This window comes from Octopus sinensis, linkage group LG5 (genome assembly GCF_006345805.1).
Source record: "Octopus sinensis linkage group LG5, ASM634580v1, whole genome shotgun sequence".
NCBI lineage: Eukaryota > Metazoa > Mollusca > Cephalopoda > Octopoda > Octopodidae > Octopus > Octopus sinensis.
In genome coordinates this window covers 37075552-37098004 of record NC_043001.1, presented here as the reverse complement: position 1 = coordinate 37098004, position 22453 = coordinate 37075552, and the positions used below count along the sequence as shown (strand labels likewise).

General features: G+C 37.6%; 1 protein-coding gene and 1 long non-coding RNA gene across 2 annotated transcripts in view; both read left to right on the top strand.

Moving 5' to 3' along the window:
- The window catches only part of LOC115212093 (persulfide dioxygenase ETHE1, mitochondrial), a 28760-nt gene that overhangs the window by 5444 nt on the left and 863 nt on the right, over positions 1-22453 (top strand). Inside the window, exons 2-5 of the mRNA XM_029780930.2 lie at positions 13855-13999; positions 16685-16870; positions 20209-20301; positions 22028-22117. Coding sequence (XP_029636790.1) covers positions 13855-13999; positions 16685-16870; positions 20209-20301; positions 22028-22117 — 514 coding nt within the window. The remainder of the gene's footprint in view (positions 1-13854; positions 14000-16684; positions 16871-20208; positions 20302-22027; positions 22118-22453) is intronic.
- On the top strand, positions 16884-19579 carry LOC118763626. Its single transcript, XR_004999387.1, has 3 exons — positions 16884-17033; positions 17461-18708; positions 18885-19579. It is a non-coding gene; the product is annotated as an uncharacterized LOC118763626 (long non-coding RNA).

The following is a 22453-nucleotide window of genomic DNA, read 5'->3' as shown; positions in this document are numbered from 1 at the left end:
CTATTTCCTTTAATCATAATTCACTGTAACAGCATTTGACAGAATAGTGTTCAAAAGTATTTGCATGTTTCCAATAATCCCCTATGTCAATACAAATCCATTTTATCCTCAAAAATTGGGATTTTGGATTTGCCCGAATTATATGATGTGGATGATGAGAGAGTTGTGGTGGAGATAAATGGTGGATGATGTGGGCTTGCAAAATAACCCTGTCACTATTCTGCCTCCAGAAAACTAAACTTTTGTGTTCAAAAATTCAGCGATGTCTCAGTCTTGGAGCCTGGAATGAGTTTCTGCACAAGCACTAAGAATTTTGACAAGAATAAACTGGCTCAAGGGCTATTTCACTTTGTCTGCTGTCACAAGCTGAAGGAATATTTTTTTGGCGCCAATAAGATAAGTAACTAATTAATTATTGGCATCAATGTAATTGACTTACCTGCTTCCTGAAATTGCTGGCTTTGTGCCAAAATTTGAAATCATTATTGTTATTATCAGCTTTAATGTTATAAAATGTTTTTGCTATTAACCTTAGTTGATCCTTAACACCTTCAAATGTATTGTTATATCTTCTCCTTAATGTAATCATCTGGTTACTGTTATCAAAGTGATCACAATCATCGGCTTTCATTACACTACAAAATAATTTCTTTGCAGTTCTCTCTCTCTCTCTCTCAGTTATCAGGAATCTTCTCTACAGCAAGACACCTGTTTCTGTCTCTCTGTCATACTCGAACCTTTCATCACCTCATACAAGGCCACCTCCTCCAATACCTCCTCTCCTCTCAAAGGTTCTTTGTCTTGCAAGTTGCTTGGTGTTCCTGCCAGTGCTGGTGCCACATAAAAAGTATCCAGTTCACACTGTTAAGTGGTTGGCATTTGGAAGGACTGGTTCCACTCCGTCAAAATCATTCAGTCCACTCTGTACAGTAGTTGATGTTAGGAAGGGCAATCTTGCAAAACAGACACAGAAGCCTGGTGTAGTCTTCTGCCTTGCTAGTTCCTGTCGAACCATCCAACCCATGCCAGCATAGAAAGCAGATGTCAAATTTCTTGTATGTTGGAGAACAATTTTCTTTGTTCTCCAACATACATTACTTTTACCATTATTTCTGTATATCTGCAGGCAAACATCATTATTTTTCCTAACCATTCAACCTTAGTATACCTATCATTAAAAAGAAATAAAATCTAAATTTAATTACTGGAGTCATAAGAAAAATACCTACACACACAAAAAAAAATCTAATCTAATCTTTAGATAAATTACTTCTCAGTTGATTATTGATGGGATAAAATGCTGCAGAAAGAAAATTAAATTGGTTTGAAAGACTTAAAGCCACAGGGAACTTGCCAATGAAACTAAAGCTATTAAGAACATGTTGACATGTAAGATTTGGTATTGAATGGAAATGATGAAAACAATCATTCTCAGTTAAGAATTTAGCATTAAGAAAGCCATCCAGCAATAATAAATAATCTGTATAACAGTATGAAAAAATTCCTTTCAGCTATAGGCACAAAGCCTGATATTTTTAGGGGAGGGGCTTTTCAATTTCATCCTCCTGCCCCACAGTATTCAACTGGTACATATTTTATCAACCCTGAAAGGATGAAATGCAAAGTTGACCTTGGTGGTCAACTTTGAATTCAGAACACAAGGACAACATTCTACCTGGTGTGCTAACAATTCTGAAAGTTTGCCACTTTGAAAAAAAAAAAAAAAAATAATAATAATAATAATGATAATAATAATAGTTTCTAACATGACCACAAGGCTAAAAATTTATGAAGGAAGGAATATTTGACTATCGCCTTACTGGCACCTGTGCCGGTGGCATGTGTAAAAAGATTCGAGTGAGGTCGTTACCAGTACCGCCTTACTGGCCCCTGTGCCGCTGGCATGTAAAAGCACCCACTACACTCTCGGAGTGGTTGGCGTTAGGAAGGGCATCCAGCTGTAGAAACTCTGCCAGATCAAGATTGGGGCCTGGTGCAGCCATCTGGTTCGCCAGCCCTCAGTCAAATTGTCCAACCCATGCTAGCATGGAAAGCAGATGTTAAACGATGATGATGATGAAAACTCCCTGTATTTGATTGGTATTTATTTTATTAGTCCCTGGATAATGAAGTGTGTAGTTGAGTTCAACAGTATTTGAACTTGGGATATGATGTAACTAATTATGGCTGGCACTGTACTGATTCTGTCACTTTAGCTCTCCTCTATAAAAATAGAACAAAAAGAAACATGTATTATAACTAATATGTTATGTCCTGCTGGTAGGAACATCAAAGAGGCATTAAGAGAATCAAAATTACAGAGATTTACAGATAGATAAAAGTTGATGAAACCCCTATAACAATGTTTCCCTATTTTTAAACAGGCTGAGGAAATAAAAGAAAACAAAAAGGTACTGGACTTTAAAAATTGGCATAAGTCCAGATTACCCAGCAATTACAGAAACTGGGTTTCCATGAGTGCATTTATATCCTTAAAAAAATTTTGGCCATATGAGGAAGAAATAACCAGATATTTCTTCTCACTCAATACACACAAACACATACAGGTATGGACATGTGCACAGATACAAACATGTAATTACATGATTAAATGCTCTGGGAACATAGCCAAGACTACACTACAATTCAGTAGGACTTGAACAATGAGAACATACAACCTGCAAGTCCATAAAAATAACACCAACAATGCTCTGGCAAGTGCGGAAAATAATTTTGAACATGTTTGAGACTTACTTATTAGACATCTTTAATGGAAGCATAACAATGTCATATGTTACTGAAGTATTTGTGAATGAATCACAAAGTAAATCTATAGAAATATATTTTCCAGTATGCAAGTTGACATAGCATCATCATCATCATCATCATCATCATCGTTTAACGTCCGTTTTCCGCGCCAGCACGGGTTGGACGGTTCGACCGGGGTCTGGGGAGCCAGGGGCTGCCCCAGGCTCCAGTCTGATCTGGCAGTGTTTCTACAGCTGGATGCCCTTCCTAACGCCAACCACTCCGCGAGTGTAGTGTTGTGTAAATATTCAAACACTGTCACTACCTTTCCAAATCTTGTTGCATTTAACATGAAGTTTTTGGTCCTGCAAAGTTGTCTTGGTGTTATAAGTTAATCTACTTTTTTGGTTATAAATTTTGGTCTGAAAAATTCAACTTGTGTACCAATAAATGTGGTGTTTATATTAGAGGAAAGAAATTATTTAAAAATGAAAAAATTCTAATATAGATGTAGCTGTTTATTATGATTGTAATAGTCAGCTAACCACAGCTTTTCCAAAATAAAATTATCATTAGCAATTAAATCTCGGGTATTTATTTTGAAGAATAATAAAATAAATGCACCCTTTTAAAGCCTAGCCAGGCTCATGGGCCCGATTTCCCGGTTTCTATGGCATATGTGTTCCCCAGCTGGACGGGACGCTAGTCCATCGCAGCGTTACTCATTTTTGCCAGCTGAGTGGACTGGAGCAACGTGAAATGAAGTGTTTTGCTCAAGAACACAATGCATCGCTTGGTCCAGGAATCGAAACCACAATCTTAACGATCATGGAGCAGACACCCAAACCACTAAGCCATGTGCCTCCACATTTTTTTTTTTGAAGAATACAATCACTAATTAAAACTTCATGCTAAATAGTGTAACTGATAATCCACACAAACTCAATGAAGGCTGAGCATAGCAATCAGTAAAGTCTGAGACATTAAGAATGCTATTATAATATATCTCAAAAATAAAAAAAAATTAAAAAATAGAGGAAAAAAAACAGCTCTAAAAGGAATAATGATGACAGTTAGTTTAAAAGTTGTTATGGATTCAAAAGCATGTTTGCTCACATAAAACAATGAACAATATCTCTTCAGGTGTTATTTGGCATAACTTAAGCTGTATTTAACATGCCACACCGTTGTGTTTCATTTCATTTATTCATTGCCATTATTACTATCAGTTACCTCTTTGCTGTCATATCATCTGCCTTATCACTATTATTTTCCTGCTTTCTTACAAGTAAACAATATTAGATTATGCTTCAGATAGGATTGTCACTCCTTGTAGACTTCGTTTATAGCTAAGGTGCAGGCATTGCTGTGTGGCATAGCCTATACTTGTACAGTTGTGAAGTTCACTTTGCAACCACGTGATTTCTGGTTCTATCTGACTTTTGGTGTCTTCTGCTATAGCTCCAGGTCAAGCAATATCTTGTGAGCAAAATTGGTTGATGAAAACTATAAGATTTGTTTCCATCTACTAATTTAGTTCACAAGTCATTACTTTGTGTGTGTGTATGTGTGTTTACTCTTTTATTTGTTTTAGTTATTTATTTGACTGTGGCCATGCTGGAGCATCACTTTTAATTGAACAAATCGACCCCAGGACTACTGCATGACAATTTGGGCAAGTGTCTTATGCTATAGCCCCAGACTGACCAATGCCTTCTGAGTGAATTTGGTGAACAGAAACTGAAAGTCTGTGCGTGTGTGTATATATATATATGTTAATGTATGTATATATATATATATATTGTGTGTGTATATATATGTGTGTGTGTGTATGTATATATATATATATATGTGTGTGTGTGTGTCTGTGTATGTATGTATATATATATGTGTGTCTGTGTATGTATATATATATATATATATGTGTGTGTGTGTGTGTATATGTGTGTGTGTATGTGTGTATGTATATATATGTGTGTGTGTGTATATTTGTGTATGTATATATATGTGTGTGTATTTATATATATGTGTGTGTGTATATATGTGTGCGTGTGTGTGTTTGCAGCTGCAATCACTTGTACAAAAGTGCAGTGGGTAGTGGTGTCAGTTTTCTTGTAAACAAATCATCTGGGGCACTTTTTGCCTTCAAAGCCATGTGAAATAAGTGATCCCTTACTTGAAAAACAAATAAGAATTAGTCTCATAAAGGCGGGCATCTGACTGTAAAACAATGCCTCAGATAACACGTTCATCTAGCTCATGCAAGTATGGAAAAATGAAGGGTTTAGTTAATCAAATCACTGCATACCTCTCCTTTTGTCAAACTGCTAAGTTAGGGAGACATATATACAAACCCGCATTGTTGAGACAACCATGAATGCATGTACACACACGCAAAAACATGCACGCACACACACATACACAAACAAACAGTTTCCATCTACCAAATTCACTGAAAAAGCATTAGTCAACCCGGAGCTCTAGTTCAAGACAACAGCTCAAGATGTTGTGCAGTCACACAGAGCATGAGACTATATGGTTGTGAGGTTCACTCCACACACACAGAGACAGACGCACACACATACACACAGACAGACGCGCACTCACACACACACACACAGAGACAGACGCGTGCACACACACACACACACACACACACATTGCACCATTCCTTACATCACATACATACTCATATAAATATTGTGTCTCGGGCTGCAAAGAATATAAAACTTCATGTCTTAAGGCTGCAAGGAATATAAAACTTCCTGTCCTTAGTGCCTACAATGGTGTTGTGTAATTGGTGTGTAGTAACCTCAGATGGCTTGTTTATAAGTTGAGCTTAAATGACAGGTAAAATGTATGTATGTCAGGGTCACAATGCAGTGTGGTGACAGGAAACCAACCTTTTAATCTGTCATTCAACAGGTTAATTTTGTAACAAATCATCAAGCAGAACATTTTCATTTCAAAGTAGAAATACTTTCATTAGTGACATGTGTTGTTTATTAAATTATGCTAATAAACTGGAGAAATATTTTATCTCTCTGTGAGAGATAAGCGTTATTTACTTTATACTGCTTGATAAATCATGTTTGCTTGCTTTATGGGTGTGAGTTCTTACAAATGAATAAGCAATCCATTTATTTGATTAAACATATTATCAATTAAGCTGTCATCGCTAACAGTAGCTTTGAACATTTAAAACAGAACATTCACCCAAAAAGCATTTGGACATTAAAAGATATTCACTAATAGGTGCTGAAGAGGTGGGTATGTCAAAAGGTTGAGAAAATGGTAGTGTGCTAAGGGTTGCTTGTTTTTAGTATTAATTTAGTCCTGATCTTTGATGTTCCAGTCATGACCTTGCTGTCTTTTTCCCTGGCTATATTATCCAATCTGTCCCTTTTTCTTTTTAGCTTCTATTTCCATTAGATTGAATAGCCATGTGGTGGTTCTCCCAGTAAAAGGTATCTGTGTAAGGAGAAAGACCACAGAATTAGTGGTGTGAGATATTAAGATATTAGACTTCTTAGGCAAGATGACACGACTGACAGGAGTGCTTATATGCCATACTGCAGATCCATCCCACCTATTCTAGCATGGAAAAACAAATACAGGAGGATCGGTTATTTTATTCAACATATTCCACTCTCAGATTCACACACTTATTGCAGCAGTCCCTCAGTTTTTCTAAGCCCAGTACAAGAATTTGGAAGGTTGGGCCTCCAACCAGGCCTTACATGATAGATTAAAGCTAGGACCTTTTCAGCACACTCTCGTATTTATGACAAGCTTCTACATAGACCCCATCTACCAAATTCATTCAAGGGGCATTGTAGAAGACACTTTCCCAAAGTGCCACTCATTAGGACTGAACCCCAAACCATTTGGTTACAAACAAGCTTCTTAATTACTCAGCCATGCCAGCACCTGTAGGAGAACATAATCACTATTTCTATTTCCCTCATCCAGCTTATTTTCTGCTCCTTCCCTTCTTTCTGGCTTATAGCAGGAAGATAGGAATTTGGAATTTGCATCACTGGTCTGGGACCCCTATCTTAATTGTCTGGAAACCGTTCAGCGACATGCAACCAAGAGAATACCCTCCATCAGGCATTTGCCATATTCTGAACGCCTTACTTCCCTGGTCATGGACACATTGAAACTCCGTCGTCTGGCAGCTGACTTGGCAGACACCCATAAAATTATTAAACCGTCTTACTAACAATAACTCTGAGCACCTTTTCAAACTCCACCTGTCTAACACCCATGGACATGTTTACAAAGTCAGAAAACAGCACAGCTCCCATGACTTTCGGAAACATTTTTTCACGCTAAGAGTTGCTGAAGTATGGAACAAACTGCCCGCATCAATTGTTAGTTGTCAGAGCACTGCATCCTTCAAAACTCCCATGTTTCCTGAGATTCACCAACACTACACCTGATTTTCTCCCCTCCATACACACACAAGCATGTATCTGACTCATACACTGTTCACTTCCCAGACGTTTGTACATTACTGCATATGCTTTATATGCACTTTTGACAAGTTGTGGTGCACCTGAGCACTGTATACAATAATTTCATTATTATTATTATTATACTTTCTGTTCCAAAATCTGTATTTTCCTTCTATTTGTTCTTTCTTTTAATCCCTAGATCAGTGGTTCTTATGTGGCATGACTTGGCACACTGGTTTTTCCGTGTAGTGTAAATAACTAAGTTGGGAAAGTAATAAAGCCACATTATTTAAACTTAAACTATGTAAAAAAATAAGCTGAAATTCTACATATATATTCCTTTATAGCTTTGCTTTATTTTTTAGATAAAGCCGTAAGAGAGAGGTATATAGATATATATATATATAAATGTTATGTGAATGATGTTTTGTAAACAAAAGAGTTTAATATTTAATTTCATATAAATATTTATACATGCTTGAAACTGACAAACAAAATACAATTTACAATAAAAATTTAAACAAGATTTTTCACTACAGTATATAGTGGTGGACATTTGTTATTTCACAATGAGGTTGCAGTTAGTCAAACAACAGAACATCTCGGTCCTGAATTAACATGTAAGCAGCTGAGCATTCTATAGGCACTTGTATCCTATGCATATTTCTCAAGTGAAATAAGTATGACACAATACGACAGACCATGAGAAGGCTGACTCATAACTGGATGAGATCAATCTGGAAGCATCTGGAGCCCCGTAAGAAAGTTATAATCTTTGAATTACACATGACAGCTTTTTATAGTTTTCATCTTACCCCTTTCACTCAGAAGGCGTGGATAGATGACATTCCTCCAAGATGCTGTTTAGTAGAATTGAGCATGTAGTCTTATGGATTCTGACACGTGCTTTTTCACCATTTGGCTATATTGCATGTACATTTATATATATGTGCTAAAATACCGTAAATACTTTTAGATTTTATACTCAAACTGTGCCAGAAATATTTTTTTGGCCCCCATGTCAGTGGCACGTAAAAAGCACCATCCGACCGTGGCCGTTTGCCAGCCCCGTCTGGCACCTGTGCTGGTGGCACGTAAAAAGCACCCACTACACTCACAGAGTGGTTGGCGTTAGGAAGGGCATCCAGCTGTAGAAACATTGCCAGATCAGACTGGGCCTGGTGCAGCCTCCTGGCTTCCCAGACCCCAGTTGCACTGTCCAACCCATGCTAGCATGGAAAACGGACGCTAAACGATGATGATGATGATGATGATGATTTGTTTATGGATGTGTGGGGAGAAGTTTGCTTCCCAACCACAATGGTTCTAAGTTCAACCTCACTATGTGCCACTTTGAACAAATGTCTTCTATAGATCTGGGCTAAACCCAGGCCTCGTGTGTGGATTTGGTAGACAGAAACTGATAGAAGCCTGTTGTGTGTGTGTACACAGATATATATATATGTGTATGTATATATATATATATATATGTATATACGTGCACACAAACACACATAGATACACATATATATATATAAACACACACACACACATATATACACAGACACACACACACTCATTTGTGTATTTGTATTTGTCCTAAACCAGCACTTGACAATTATTGTTGGTTTGTTTATGTCCCCATAACTTCTATCTATCTATCTACCTACCCATCTACCTATCTATCTACCTATCTATCTACCTATCTATCTATCTACCTATATATCTATCTATCTTTCTACCTACCTACAGAGAGAGAGAGGTATATAGATTGATATATATAAATGTTATGTGAATGATATTTTGTAAACAAAAGAGTTTAATATTTAATTTCATATAAATATTTATGTGTGTGAAACTGACAAACTAAATACAATTTACAATAAAAATTTGCAGTTTTATTTTCATTAAAATACCAGCAAATTTTGAACAAGATTTTTCACTGCAGTTCATCTATCACTCAACTCACTCCAACTGTCACTCGTATCAATCTGTTTATTGTTTTAGTCTTCTATCAGTGTGACTGATGAAATACATGTGTTTTATTATATGTGACATGCACACAATGGGCTTATTTCAGTTTCTATCTGCCAAATCCACTTGCAAAGCTTTGGTGGATACTGGCTCACTGTAGAAGAAGACACTTGCCCAAGGTGATGTCCTGTGGGACTGAACCTGAAACCACATGGTTGGAAAGCAAGCTTCATACTGATTTGAATTAATTTTTATAATTACTATTACTCTTTCACTTGTTTCAGTCATTTGACTGTGGCCATGCTGGAGCACTGCCTTTAGTCGAGCAAATCGGTCCCACAACTTATACTTTGTAAACCTAGTACTTATTCTATCAGATTCTTTTGCCGAACCGCTAAGTTATGGGGATGTAAACATACCAGCATCAGTTGTCAAGTAATGTTGGGGAGACAAACACACACACACATATATATACATATATACGACGGGCTTCTTTCAGTTTCCGTCTACCAAATCCACTCACAAGGCTTTGGCTGGTCTGAGGCTATAGTAGAAGACACTTGCCCAAGGTGCCATGCGGTGGGACTGAACCCGGAACCATGTGGTTGGTAAGCAAGCTACTTACCACACAGCCACTCCTATGCCTATGAAGAGATTCTTATTTACATGAAAGGAAGAAGTGTTGTATGTTATTCCAATCTCTACTTGTTTTATGAGTTTTCTAATATATTACAAATAAATTGCTTAACGAGCTTTAGAAACCTCATCTAGCATAATTTCCTGTTTCTGTTTTGTGATGACAATTTCTATCATCAAACTAAAAATCAGCTCCTTTAACATGTCATCCAATATATTTTCCTTTTCAGCCAACACATTTAGACATTTTATTTTTTTTTCTTGTTTTTCTTTTTCATTCTTTTACTTGTTTCATTTGACTGTAGCCATGCTGGAGCACTACCATTTTAGTCGAACAAATCGACCTCGGGACTTATTTTTTTAAAGTCTAGCACTTGCTCTATTGGTCCCTTTTATGAATGGCTAAGTTATGGGGACAGTAACACATCAACATCGGTTGTCAAGCACTAATGGGTTAAAGGGACAACCATGAAGACACATACGCAGATACATATATATATGTGTGTGTGTGTGTGTATGTTCATATGTATATATGTGTATATACATATGTGTGTGTGTATATATGTACGTGTATATATGTGTATATATGTGTGTATATATATGTGTGAGTGTGTGTGTATATATATATGTGTGTGTGTATGTAAATATGTGTGTGTGTGTGTGTATATATGTATATATATCATCATCATTATCGTTTAAGGTCTGCTTTCCATTAAATGATGATGATATAAATATATATATATATATATATATATATATATGTATATATATATATGCATGACCTTCGAACATTAGGCCTCACCAAGGCAATGACTAGTGACCGGGAGCTTTGGAAATATGCTGTGCTTGAGAAGACTCGGCAAGCTCAAGTGAGACTATAACCTTGTGGCTAAAGCCACAGGTGTAACCAGCCCACTTATGTGTACCTTTCCTTCACTTGACACTAAACTTGCGAAGACCTGTTGAGGCAAGTGAAATTGAAGTCGACATCAAATTTGATGACTGGCATGTGCTAGTGGAGTACTGAAAGTACCATACAAGTGTGATCATTGCCAGAGCAACGAGCTGGCCTCCATGCTGGTGGCACGTAAAAAACACCATTCGAGCGTGATCATTACCTACGTCGCCTTACTGGCACTTGTGCTGGTGGCACATGAAAAAAACATTCGAGCGAGGTTGTTGCCAGTGGCGCTGGACTGGCTGCAGGTGGCACATAAAAAGCACCATCCGATCGTGGCCGATGATGATGGCACGTAAAAAGCACCATCCGACCGTGGCCGTTGCCAGCCTCACCTGGCCCTCGTGCCGGTGGCACGTAAAAAGCACCATCCGTCCGTGGCTGTTTGCCAGCTCTATCTGGCACCTGTGCAGGTGGCACGTAAAAAGCACCCACTACACTCACGGAGTGGTTGGCGTTAGGAAGGGCATCCAGTCGTAGAAACTCTGCCAAATCAGATTGGGGTCTGGTGCAGCCATCTGGTTTGCCAGACCTCAGTCAAATCGTCCAACCCATGCTAGCATGGAAAGCGGATGTTAAACGATGATGATGATGATGATGATATCTATATATATATATATATATATATATATATATACACATACATACGTGTGCGCGCTCACACACACACACATTCATTCCAAGTTGAGGGATAAGAAAGAATCTTATATCCTAATTCTTTATTTTCCAGTCATTTTCTAATCACTGAGAGGTAATATTTATACCCTCTTAAACATGGATGCATTGTTAGAACAGACTACACTGCAGCAGATACCATAAGATTGGCTTTTGTGCAAAATTCATTCTTGTTTATTTCGCCAGTTACCATTTTCATTTATTCCAGACTACTCATATTTCTATAATGTTGTTGGTATTCACATCATGTTTTTTTCCAGACGTAAAAGTTTGTTAACCTCTCTTACAGATTATAAGCAAGGTCATACTATTTTATCTAACCATGTATGTCTTAGGTTGATGTAGGTTTATAGTGGTGATAGAATAACCTTTTTGCAAAGCAATGTTATGTGCTGTTTGAATTCTGCTTATCAGCAGATATTATATTTATCATGTTTATGTTGATGTGCTATGGGATGTCTTAGTAACACGCATATTATATGCTGTGTGAAGTATTGTTTTGGGAACTGAATTCCAGTTCTAGGAATGGCAAATACATAAACACAGCAAGTACATTAACATGGCAGATGCATAAACCTGCTAATGAGTGCATAAACATGGTAGTGAGCACATAAATAGGGTAGCAGACACATAATCACTGTGAAACCATAATTGTGGTAAATATGTAAACACAACAAACCTCAAAGTCATTGAGGAAGCCTCTATGTGGTTGCTCAGCCTACGAGAATAACTGCAAAATCCTCTTCAAATCAGAACTTAGTTCTCTCTATGCCATGAGGTTGCATATATTATGAAGAGAAAGATAATCTAAAATGTATCTGAATAATAATGTATCATATTTTCTGGCATGCAAACTAACATAGCATATGGTGTAAACATTCAAATATCATTATTCTTTCCAATTCCTGCTGTATTTTTACATGGAATTTTTTGTCCCCCATTGTCATCTTGGTACAGAAGTCAACCCTATATTTTTGGGGGATCTTTTCGATTTAAATGGCAGTTTTTTCTAGCGGTGTCATATGAAATTGTCACCCATAATTATGACCCTAGTATCGATCTGTTTGGGGATTAGGGTTGGTTAGGGGTGGGGGGAAGGGTATCTTTTTTTCTTCACAAATGTAAATAAACCCAATCTGTTTCTTAAACGAGGGACATATTCATACGGCACAGAATGTTTTTTTACCTCAATACACGTCACTGATTGGTTGAAATTGCAGAAATTGAAGAAAAATAAACAACAAATATCTTACAAACTATAGAATTTTCTCAATAAAGCCAAGAGAAAAAGATGTTTTATAAACACATTCTACCAGTATACGAAGTTTAAAATTTTTTAGTTACCTAGAAATTATGTTAAAAACTACCGTTCAAACCGTAAAGACCCTTTTTTTGTCCTAATAACTTGACTTGTATGCTGGAAAATATTGTATTTAAGTGGTTTATGAGCAGACTTTTAGGCTACAGCTGGCCACTGTTTTGTGTTAGTGTCATGGCTGTGTATAAAGAATTTTAGTTCATTTCACACCCATGTGGTTCTAAGTTTGATCCCACTGTGTGATATTTTTAGAATCTTAAAATATAGCTTCATGCTCATCAATACCTTGTCAGTATAATTTCATTAATCAAAACTCTGTGGAAATTTGTGTGTGTGCATGTGTGTGTGTGTACTTTTTGCTACTGCATATTGGGGAAAGTTGTGAAGACCAGAAAGAAAACTGATAAAATGGTGTGTTTGAACAAAGATGATATTTGTTCTGCCTGTGTTGTACAGATGTCTCCTATTCACTCGCAACATCATAAATGTAGTAAAGCAGTGATCATCTCATTGGAGACTTGTAACCAATAACACTTCTCTTCACAAAATAAAATAACTGGAAAATAAAATAGTCATGTCAAACTTAACTTATATATGCCATTGAGAGGCAAGATACTGTTGTTTTTAGCCAAGATAAAATCTCTTATAGATATGCTGTATCAAAAATACAACATGTGTATTGGAGAAAGCCAAAAAAGAAAAACCCATCTTGGCAGTGGCTTACGAGGACACCAGATGCACAGATGCATTTCAGCCTTCTTAGGCCTTGATGCGTACTTGCAGTCATATGCCTAGACAAAACTTGTTGTCTCTGATATATAGAAAATAGTGAATAATACACATATATTTTATTCGGCCTGCAGCTATTCACAATGTCAGTGAATGCGTTATTTTTTTTATTCATTTAAGGCTGCTTCAATTGCAAACACTGGATTTTTTTTAGAAAAATAAATTTTACATGGTAGAAAGAGACAGTTGTCTTTAATGACCATATCACCATTTTGAGCATAATTCATATGTGATTTTTTTTTTTTCTTTTTATATGGTTTGATAGCAATTAGTATAATGTTTCTCTTTTCTTTCAGCTCCTTGACTACCGTTCTTATACATACTCCTATATCCTTGCTGATGCTTCTAGCAAAGAGGGTGTCCTTATTGATCCTGTTTTGGACAATGTCAACCGAGACCTTCAAATCATAAAAGACTTAGGAATTAATCTTACAATTGTTGGTAAGATGCTAAATTAATCTTACAATTGTTGCTAAGATGCTAAGTGTGTGTGTTTGTGTGTGTAAATTTCTGTTGCTGTTTGGTGCCAAGAGAGTTTGTTGAATTCCTGTTAGCAGCAGCTGTAAAAGAAGAATTATCTTTGAGTTATTTATTTCCAGACAAAAGGGTAATCTGTAAAGAAGCATGCAACAAAGAATATCTTGAATCTACTTTATTATTCACTCGTCTCTCACTCCACTCTTACACTGTGCTACATGTAAAGGGCATTGTTCTAATTCTAAACATTATGCCCTATTTTCACAGCACTTTTGAGTCTTCTGCTTTTTCTAAACAAGTCAACAAAAACAAAAGATGCCAACTACGACAATCTGTTATAACCATTCCACTCCACCATTCCATTATTCCAGTATAGCAATACTTCTAGGTTAATCAAAACTAAGACTATATCTTTTATAACAATATAATAACAATAGGGATGCATCTAGATGATTGCTTGCCCTGTTAGACATAGTAGCCAAATGTCCTCAAATTACACCCTGCCACCTTTAAAAACAAAATGGGCAAGAAAAGGAGTGGGGATAATGTATTTCAATGTACACTCTACCTGCGAAAAAAAAAAAAAAGATGAGATGGTCATGGCTGGGATGCCTTTGATCATAAATCTGTTTGATCAAGATTGACTTGGGGGCTTAACCAACAACAGTTGCCATTGAATGTCACAGAGATAATCATCCTAGCTGCTAAGAAGAATTCAACTTGTTTCATGATTTAATAACCTGAATTTAAAATGGTATCTTTTTATTATTTTTATTTATTTATTTATTTACTTGCTGAGTCTGGAGGTAAGGGTAGCACCCATTGTCTTTGCAGTCCTTACAAGACCAGTGAGCTTGGTGTTGTTAATGTTATGTATGAACTATACCTAGTTGACACCTGCAAGAAAGACATGGGGAAGAGCAAGATTCCAGAAGGACAATGTTCTGAAGGAGGCTTTGAGGAACAGATGCCATTGCAATAGTAATAAAAAAGATAGAGAAAGAAGACAATATGTCTGTGGGCCAGATGAATGAGTTGAACAACATGGGGGTTGAAAGACTTCTTAGTCTTGTGCAGATCATGACAACCCCTCTGGTGCTGGGTCCATGATAAAATGCACTTCTTACATTCTGCAGAGTGGATGGTGTACTTGAGACTATATTACTCAATGTGGTGAGCTAGCAGAATCATTAGCACGCGGGGCGAAATGCTTAGCGGTATTTCGTCTGCTGTTACGTTCTGAGTTCTAATTCCGCCGAGGTCAACTTTGCCTTTCATCCTTTCGGGGTCGATAAATTGAGTACCAGTTACGCACTGGGGTCGATGTAGTCGACTTAATCCGTTTGTCTGTCCTTGTTTGTCCCCTCTGTATTTAGCCCCTTGTGGGTAGTAAAGAAATATATATTACTCAATGTGTTTTTTTGTTAAGATATTAAGGAGTATAGTTTGTGAGATATCTGGCTGCATTCAACTATAGAAACCAAGACAAAAATGAATACAGTGGCAAGACAGGGTTGTCTTATTTAGTGGGGGTTTTTTTAAATACAGTTTTTGTCCCTATTAATGGAGGTGGCCAGATCTACCTCAATGCCATAGCAACCAAGGTAGGCAAGTGCAGCCTGCCCCAATCTTTGGGATGGCTGGTGCCCATTCACCTTTGCTATCATGAGGCTTTTTTGGAGCTGGATTTTCTATGGGGAGTGAGCCCTGCTTACTCCCAACATAAGTTTCTAGGCATGAGTGGTCCCGAGACCAAGGTCTCTACCACGATTTTTAAGAAATGTGGTGGAAAACTAGCTCAGGAAGGCAGGGATGCTATTCCCTGAGACCCATTCTCTTGGACTGTAACAACATGCTTCCATGGGGTGTAATTTGAGGGAGTGCTGGCTGCTATTTTTAGTAAGTCAAGCAACTACTTAGAGGCTTCTTCCTGCTGATATTAGTTTATTTGTAGTAAGGTGTTCTTGACGTCATTATCATCATCATTTAATATCCATTTTTTGATGCTTGTATGGGTTGGAAGAAATTTGTCGAGGTAGATTTCCTACAGCTGGATGCTCTTCCTGTTGCTAATCCTCATCTGTTTCCAGACAAGGTAATATTCCCCATGACCTTGACATGTTTTCAAGAAGATTGGAAATGAAGGACACCAATTGCATCATGGTGATGTTCATTTTACAACTTTCACATTATGTGAAGGAAAGGGGGAAATAACACACATACACACACACACGTATATATGTATATATACATATTTGTGTGTGTGTGTATAATAATAATAATGATAATAATAATAATAATGAAATTATTGTATACAGTGCTAAGGTGCCCCACAACTTGTCAAAAGTGTGTATATATATATGATGGGCTTCTTTCAGTTTCTATCTACCAAATCCAAATCCACTCACAAGGCTTTGGTTGGCTTAGGGCTGTAGTTGCTCAAATTATCTCACAATGGGACTAAACAAGAGACCATGTGGTTGGGAATCCAACTTCTTACCACGTAACCATGTCTGTGTCTGACACATGATGTATATTCATATTTGGAATTATGCGAAGTTAGATTTGGACTTAACTTTACAGTGTTAATGCTTTATTAAAAACAGAATCCAGTGTTTACATGATTCTTAATCAAATTATATTTTTCAGTCAACACCCATGTCCATGCTGACCACATAACTGGATCAGGCTTCCTGAAACAGAGTCTACCAAACTGCAAAAGCTATACTTCAGTTCAGTCTGGTGCAGTGGCTGATAGAAAGTTTGATCATGGCAGCCATTTAACATTTGGAAAATATGCTCTTGAATGTCGTAGTACTCCTGGACACACAAACGGTACTTGTTTTAATATTCTGTTGTCAGTCATATTATCTCTTTCAGTCTGTCTCTCTGCTTCCTTCTCTCTCTGTCAGAAGTGTACGTATATTTGCAGAAATATTTTTTTTCACTATTATCTTTTAAGAGTGTTGGATTTGCAGAATTTTTAGAATGTTGAGGAGTGGCTGTGTGGTAAGTAGCTTGCTTACCGACCACATGGTTCCGGGTTCAGTCCCACTGCGTGGCACCTTGGGCAAGTGTCTTCTACTATAGCCTTGGGCTGAGTGGATTTGGTAGTAGGAAACTGAAAGAAGCCCGTCATATATATGTATGTATATATATATATATATATGTATGTATGTATATATATATATATATACACACACACGTGTGTGTATATGTTTGTGTGTCTGTGTTTGTATCCCAACATCACTTGACAACCAATGCTGGTATGTTTACGTCCCCATAACTTAGCAGTTTGGCCAAAGAGACCGATAGAATAAGTACTAGGCTTACAAAGAATAAGTCCTGGAGTTGATTTGCTCGACTAAAGGCGGTGCTCCAGCTTGGCCACAGTCAAATGACTGAAACAAGTGAAAGTAAAAGAGTAAAGATACCTTACAGTATCTCTTGTCTCTTTGCATTCTGAGTTCAAATCCCATTTAGGTCAACTTTGCCTAATATCCACCCTCAGGTCATAAAATACCAGTACCAGTGAAGTACTAGGATCAATTTAATCTACTAACCCATCCCAATAAAATTGCCAGTCATGTGCTTAATTTAGAAACAATTATGCTTATAATGGAGAAATATCAAGTTACCTTAAATTTTCCACTATTTTTGTATTTCTGCTTTGTAGCTGTCAGTGTGTGTTTGATACTGTATGACTTTGCATTGTTACCAAGCTTGTGGTTCAGCTTGCCATGATCAGTGGGAAAAAAGTAAAGAAAAGGTAAATTTGATGTCAAGAAGGGAATTCGGTCATAGAATTTTCCTCTCACCCATACCAGCATGGGAAAAAAAACAACAAAAAAACAAATGTTAAAAAAATTATATCATCATCCTCATCATTTAATGCCCATTTTCTATGCTGGCATGGGTCAGATTGTTCCATAGGAGCTGGCCAGCTGTAGAGCTGCTCAGGCACTGATTGTTTGTTTTGGTATGGTTTCTATGGTGGGATGCCCTTCCTAATGCCTACCACTTTACAGAGTATAAACGTGTGCTTTTTATATGGCATTGACATGGGTGCTTTATATGAGGCACCAGCACGGGCACTTTATATGTGGCACCAGCATGGGCACTTTATGTGACACAAGCATGGGCACTTTATATGTGACACCAGCACGGGCACTTTATATGTGACACCAGCACGGGCACTTTATATGTGGCACAAGCACGGGCACTTTATATGTGGCACAAGCATGGGCACTTTATATGTGACACCAGCACGGGCACTTTATAGGTGGCATCAGCACGGGCACTGTATATGTGACACCAGCACGGGCACTTTATATGTGGCACAAGCATGGGCACTTTATATGTGACACCAGCACGGGCACTTTATAGGTGGCATCAGCACGGGCACTGTATATGTGACACCAGCATGGGCACTTTATATGAGGCACCAGCATGGGCACTTTATATGTGACACCAGCATGGGCACTTTATATGTGGCACCAGCACGGGCACTTTATATGTGGAATCAGCATGGGCACTTTATGAGGTACCAGCATGGGCACTTTATATGTGGCACCAGCATGGGCACTTTATATGTGGAACCAGCATGGGCACTTCATATGTGGCACCAGCATGGGCACTTCATATGTGGCACCAGCATGGGCACTTTATATGAGGTACCAGCATGGGCACTTTATGAGGTACCAGCATGGGCACTTTATATGTGACACCAGCATGGGCACTTTATATGTGACACCAGCATGGGCACTTTATATGACACCAGCACGGGCACTTTATAGGTGGCATCAGCACGGGCACTGTATATGTGACACCAGCATGGGCACTTTATGAGGTACCAGCATGGGCACTTTATATGTGACACCAGCATGGGCACTTTATATGTGACACCAGCATGGGCACTTTATATGAGGCACCAGCATGGGCACTTTATATGTGACACCAGCATGGGCACTTTATGTGGCACCAGCATGGGCACTTTATATGTGACACCAGCATGGGCATGTAGCACCAGCACAGGCACCTTATATGTGGAACCAGCATGGGCACTTTATGTGTGACACATTTATGGGTACTTTATATGTGGCACCAGCATGGGCACTTTATATGTGGCACTTTATATGTAGCACCAGCATGGGCACTGTATATGTGGAACCAGCACAGGCACCTTATATGTGGAACCAGCATGGGCACTTTATGTGTGACACCAGCATGGGTACTTTATATGTGGCACCAGGACGGGCATTTTATATGTGGCACAAGTATGGGTACTTTATATGTGGAACCAGCATGGGTGCTTTTTATGTGAAACCAAAACAGGTACTTTTTATGTGGCACTAGCACCTGCAAGCTTGCATGGCACCAGCACTTACAAGCATAATTAGGGTGGAAAACTGGCAGAGTTATTAGAATATCAGGCAAAATTCCTAGCATTGTTTCTTCTGATTCTTTACAGTCTGCGGTCAACTTAACCTTTCATCCCTCCAGGGTCAATAAAATAAAGTACCAGTCAAGTACTGGGGTTGATTTAACTGATTTGCTCCATCTCTTTTTTTCTTCTTTTTTTACTTGTTTTAGTCATTTGACTGTGGCCATGCTGAAGCACTGCCTTTAGTCGAGCAAATTGACCCCAGGACTTATTCTTTGTAAGCCTAGTACTTATTCTATCGGTCTCTTTTGCCGGACCACTAAGTTACAGGGACGTAAACACACCAGCATCGGTTGTCAAGTGATGTTTGGGGGGACAAATACAGACACACAAATATATACACACACACACATATATATATATATATACGACGGGCTTCCTTCAGTTTCCGTCTACCAAATCCACTCACAAGGCATTGGTTGGCCCAAAGCTATAGTAGAAGACACTCGCCCAAGGTGTCACACAGTGGGACTGAACCCGGAACCATGTGGTTGGTAAGCAAGCTACTTAGCACGCAGCCACTCCTACACCTAACTGTTAATTTTTAGAATGATATTTTAGGGTTGGTATGTGAGGTCAAATCTAGCCAGTTTGAACATAAAAACAGGATATGAACTGGTTGGTTTAAATGCCATAATACTGAATGCTTGATTTTAAATTTTAAACTTCCAGCTACAAAATGTTCTGTTTATATTTTCTTTTTTTTTAACTTCTTTCTCTATTTTTGTAGGATGTTACTCATTTGTCTGGCATGAAAACAGTATGGTATTTACTGGAGATGCTGTCTTAATTCGTGGTTGTGGACGAACAGATTTTCAGCAAGGTAATTTGAGTTATTCGGATCTTTTCAGTTTGAATGGCAGTTTTTTTTTAAATAATTTCCACCTAACTAAACACTTTTAAACTTCGTATACTGGTAGAATGTGTTTATAAAACATCTTTTTCTCTTGGCTTTATTGAGAAAATTCTATAGTTTGTAAGATATTTGTTGCTTTTTTTCTTCAATTTCAACCAATCAATGACGTCTATTGAGGTGAAAACATTGTGTCATATGAATATGTCCCTCGTTTAAGAAACAGATTGGGTTTATTTACATTTTTGAAAAAAAAAAAGATACCCTCCCCCCACCCCTAAAACAGATTGAAATGCAATAGATCGATACTAGGGTCATAATTATGGGTGACAATTTCACATGACACTGCTAGAAAAAGCTGCCGTTCAAACTGAAAAGATCCAGTTATTCTACACTTAGTAAAATGTTAACAAGGGTTTGTTTCACATATTTTCGTCCTAAATATTTATCAATGTCATGATGACCTCAAAAACTGAAGTGAAGATACAAATTGTTTTGTTGTTAATTACATGTTTGTTGTTGTATTATTATTTTCTTTCTTTTAAACCTGTCAGACTGGCAGAATCATTAGAGTGTCGAATAAAATGACTTGTGGTAATTCTTCCAGCTCTTTCCATTCTGAGTTCAAATCCTGCTGAGGTCAACTTCGCCTTTTGGAGTCAACTAGTTAGTAACCTAACCCTTCCTCTCAAATTTTAGGCTTTACACCTGCTGTGTTACAAGCAATTATTTCTGCTGTCAATGAATGGCAGGCAAAAAGTGTCAGAAAATATATATTGTGGTGCAGGCGGCGAGCTGGCAGAAACGTTAGCATGCCGGCGAAGTGCGTAGCTGTATTTCGTCTGCCGTTACGTTCTGGGTTCAAATTCCGCCGTGGTCGACTTTGCCTTTCATCCTTTCGGGGTCGATAAATTAAGTGCCAGTTATGCACTGGGGTCGATATAATCGACTTAATCCATTTGTCCCCTTGTGGGTAGTAAAGAAATATATATTGTGGTGCTTTAGTGACGAGTTTAAATACCACCAAATTTTCCAGAAATTATTGTAAAAAAAAAAAAAAACCAAATGAATAAGTGCCACTTATTCTGTTGTTTCAATGCTAGACACTGGAGCTTTGCACCAGTATAATTGAAACCATGGTTTATAAAGGCACCATTTTCAGAGATATACAACTCAAGCGTTTAAACAATATCAAAGTCAGTAAAGTGTGAATATAATGTTTTTGAAGTTCAATACTTTATATCGGAGTAGTGTAACACAATAGACTACATATGCATTGTCTGGGTTCAAATTCCGCTGAGGTAAACTTTCATCCTTTTGGGGTTGATGTAATTGACTTACTCCCTCCCCCAAAATTTCAGGCCTTGTACCTTTAGTAGAAGGGATTATTATTATTAAGGTATACAGGGTTGATTAAACCCAGAACTATGTGGTTGTGAAGCAAACTCAACATCTGCACTTAAGCTAAATTCTCAATTCTATAAATTAATCCTGATACCTATTAATAATTTTCAATGCTGTTTTAATCAGTCAGTAATGTTAAGTTCTTACTCCAATTAAAATTTATGCATTCTTTGTCTTGTTTTTATATACCTCTAACTTCCTAAGTGTACACACACACAGAAATGTTCTTAATTGGAACCCGTAATGTCAAGAAGCTATTAAAAGAAATGAATTTATACCCTTTTTCATTTAGGTTGTTCAGAAACGCTTTATGAATCTGTTCATCGAGAAATATTCAGTCTTCCAGGTCACTACCGAATCTATCCAGCACATGATTACACAGGTAAGTTTCATCATAGCCTTTAGGATACATTAACCCTTTTGATACCAACCTGGCTGAAACCACCTCTGGCTCTGTTGTACAAATGTCTTGGTTTCATAAGCTTTGAATTAAAATGTTCCACCAAACCTTATTCATAATTTATGTTCCTAACACTAGCTGAATGATAACTAAGTTATTTTACTAAATTCTTCATTATAAGTAATTGAAAGAAACACAGAGTATCTCAAAATAAATACAGTAATGAAAGGGTTAACCCTCTTGGGATACCCAGGCTGATTGATACAAACTGAAAAGACTTTGAGGCTGATCCATCGACCTGCTGCAACAAATGTGAAT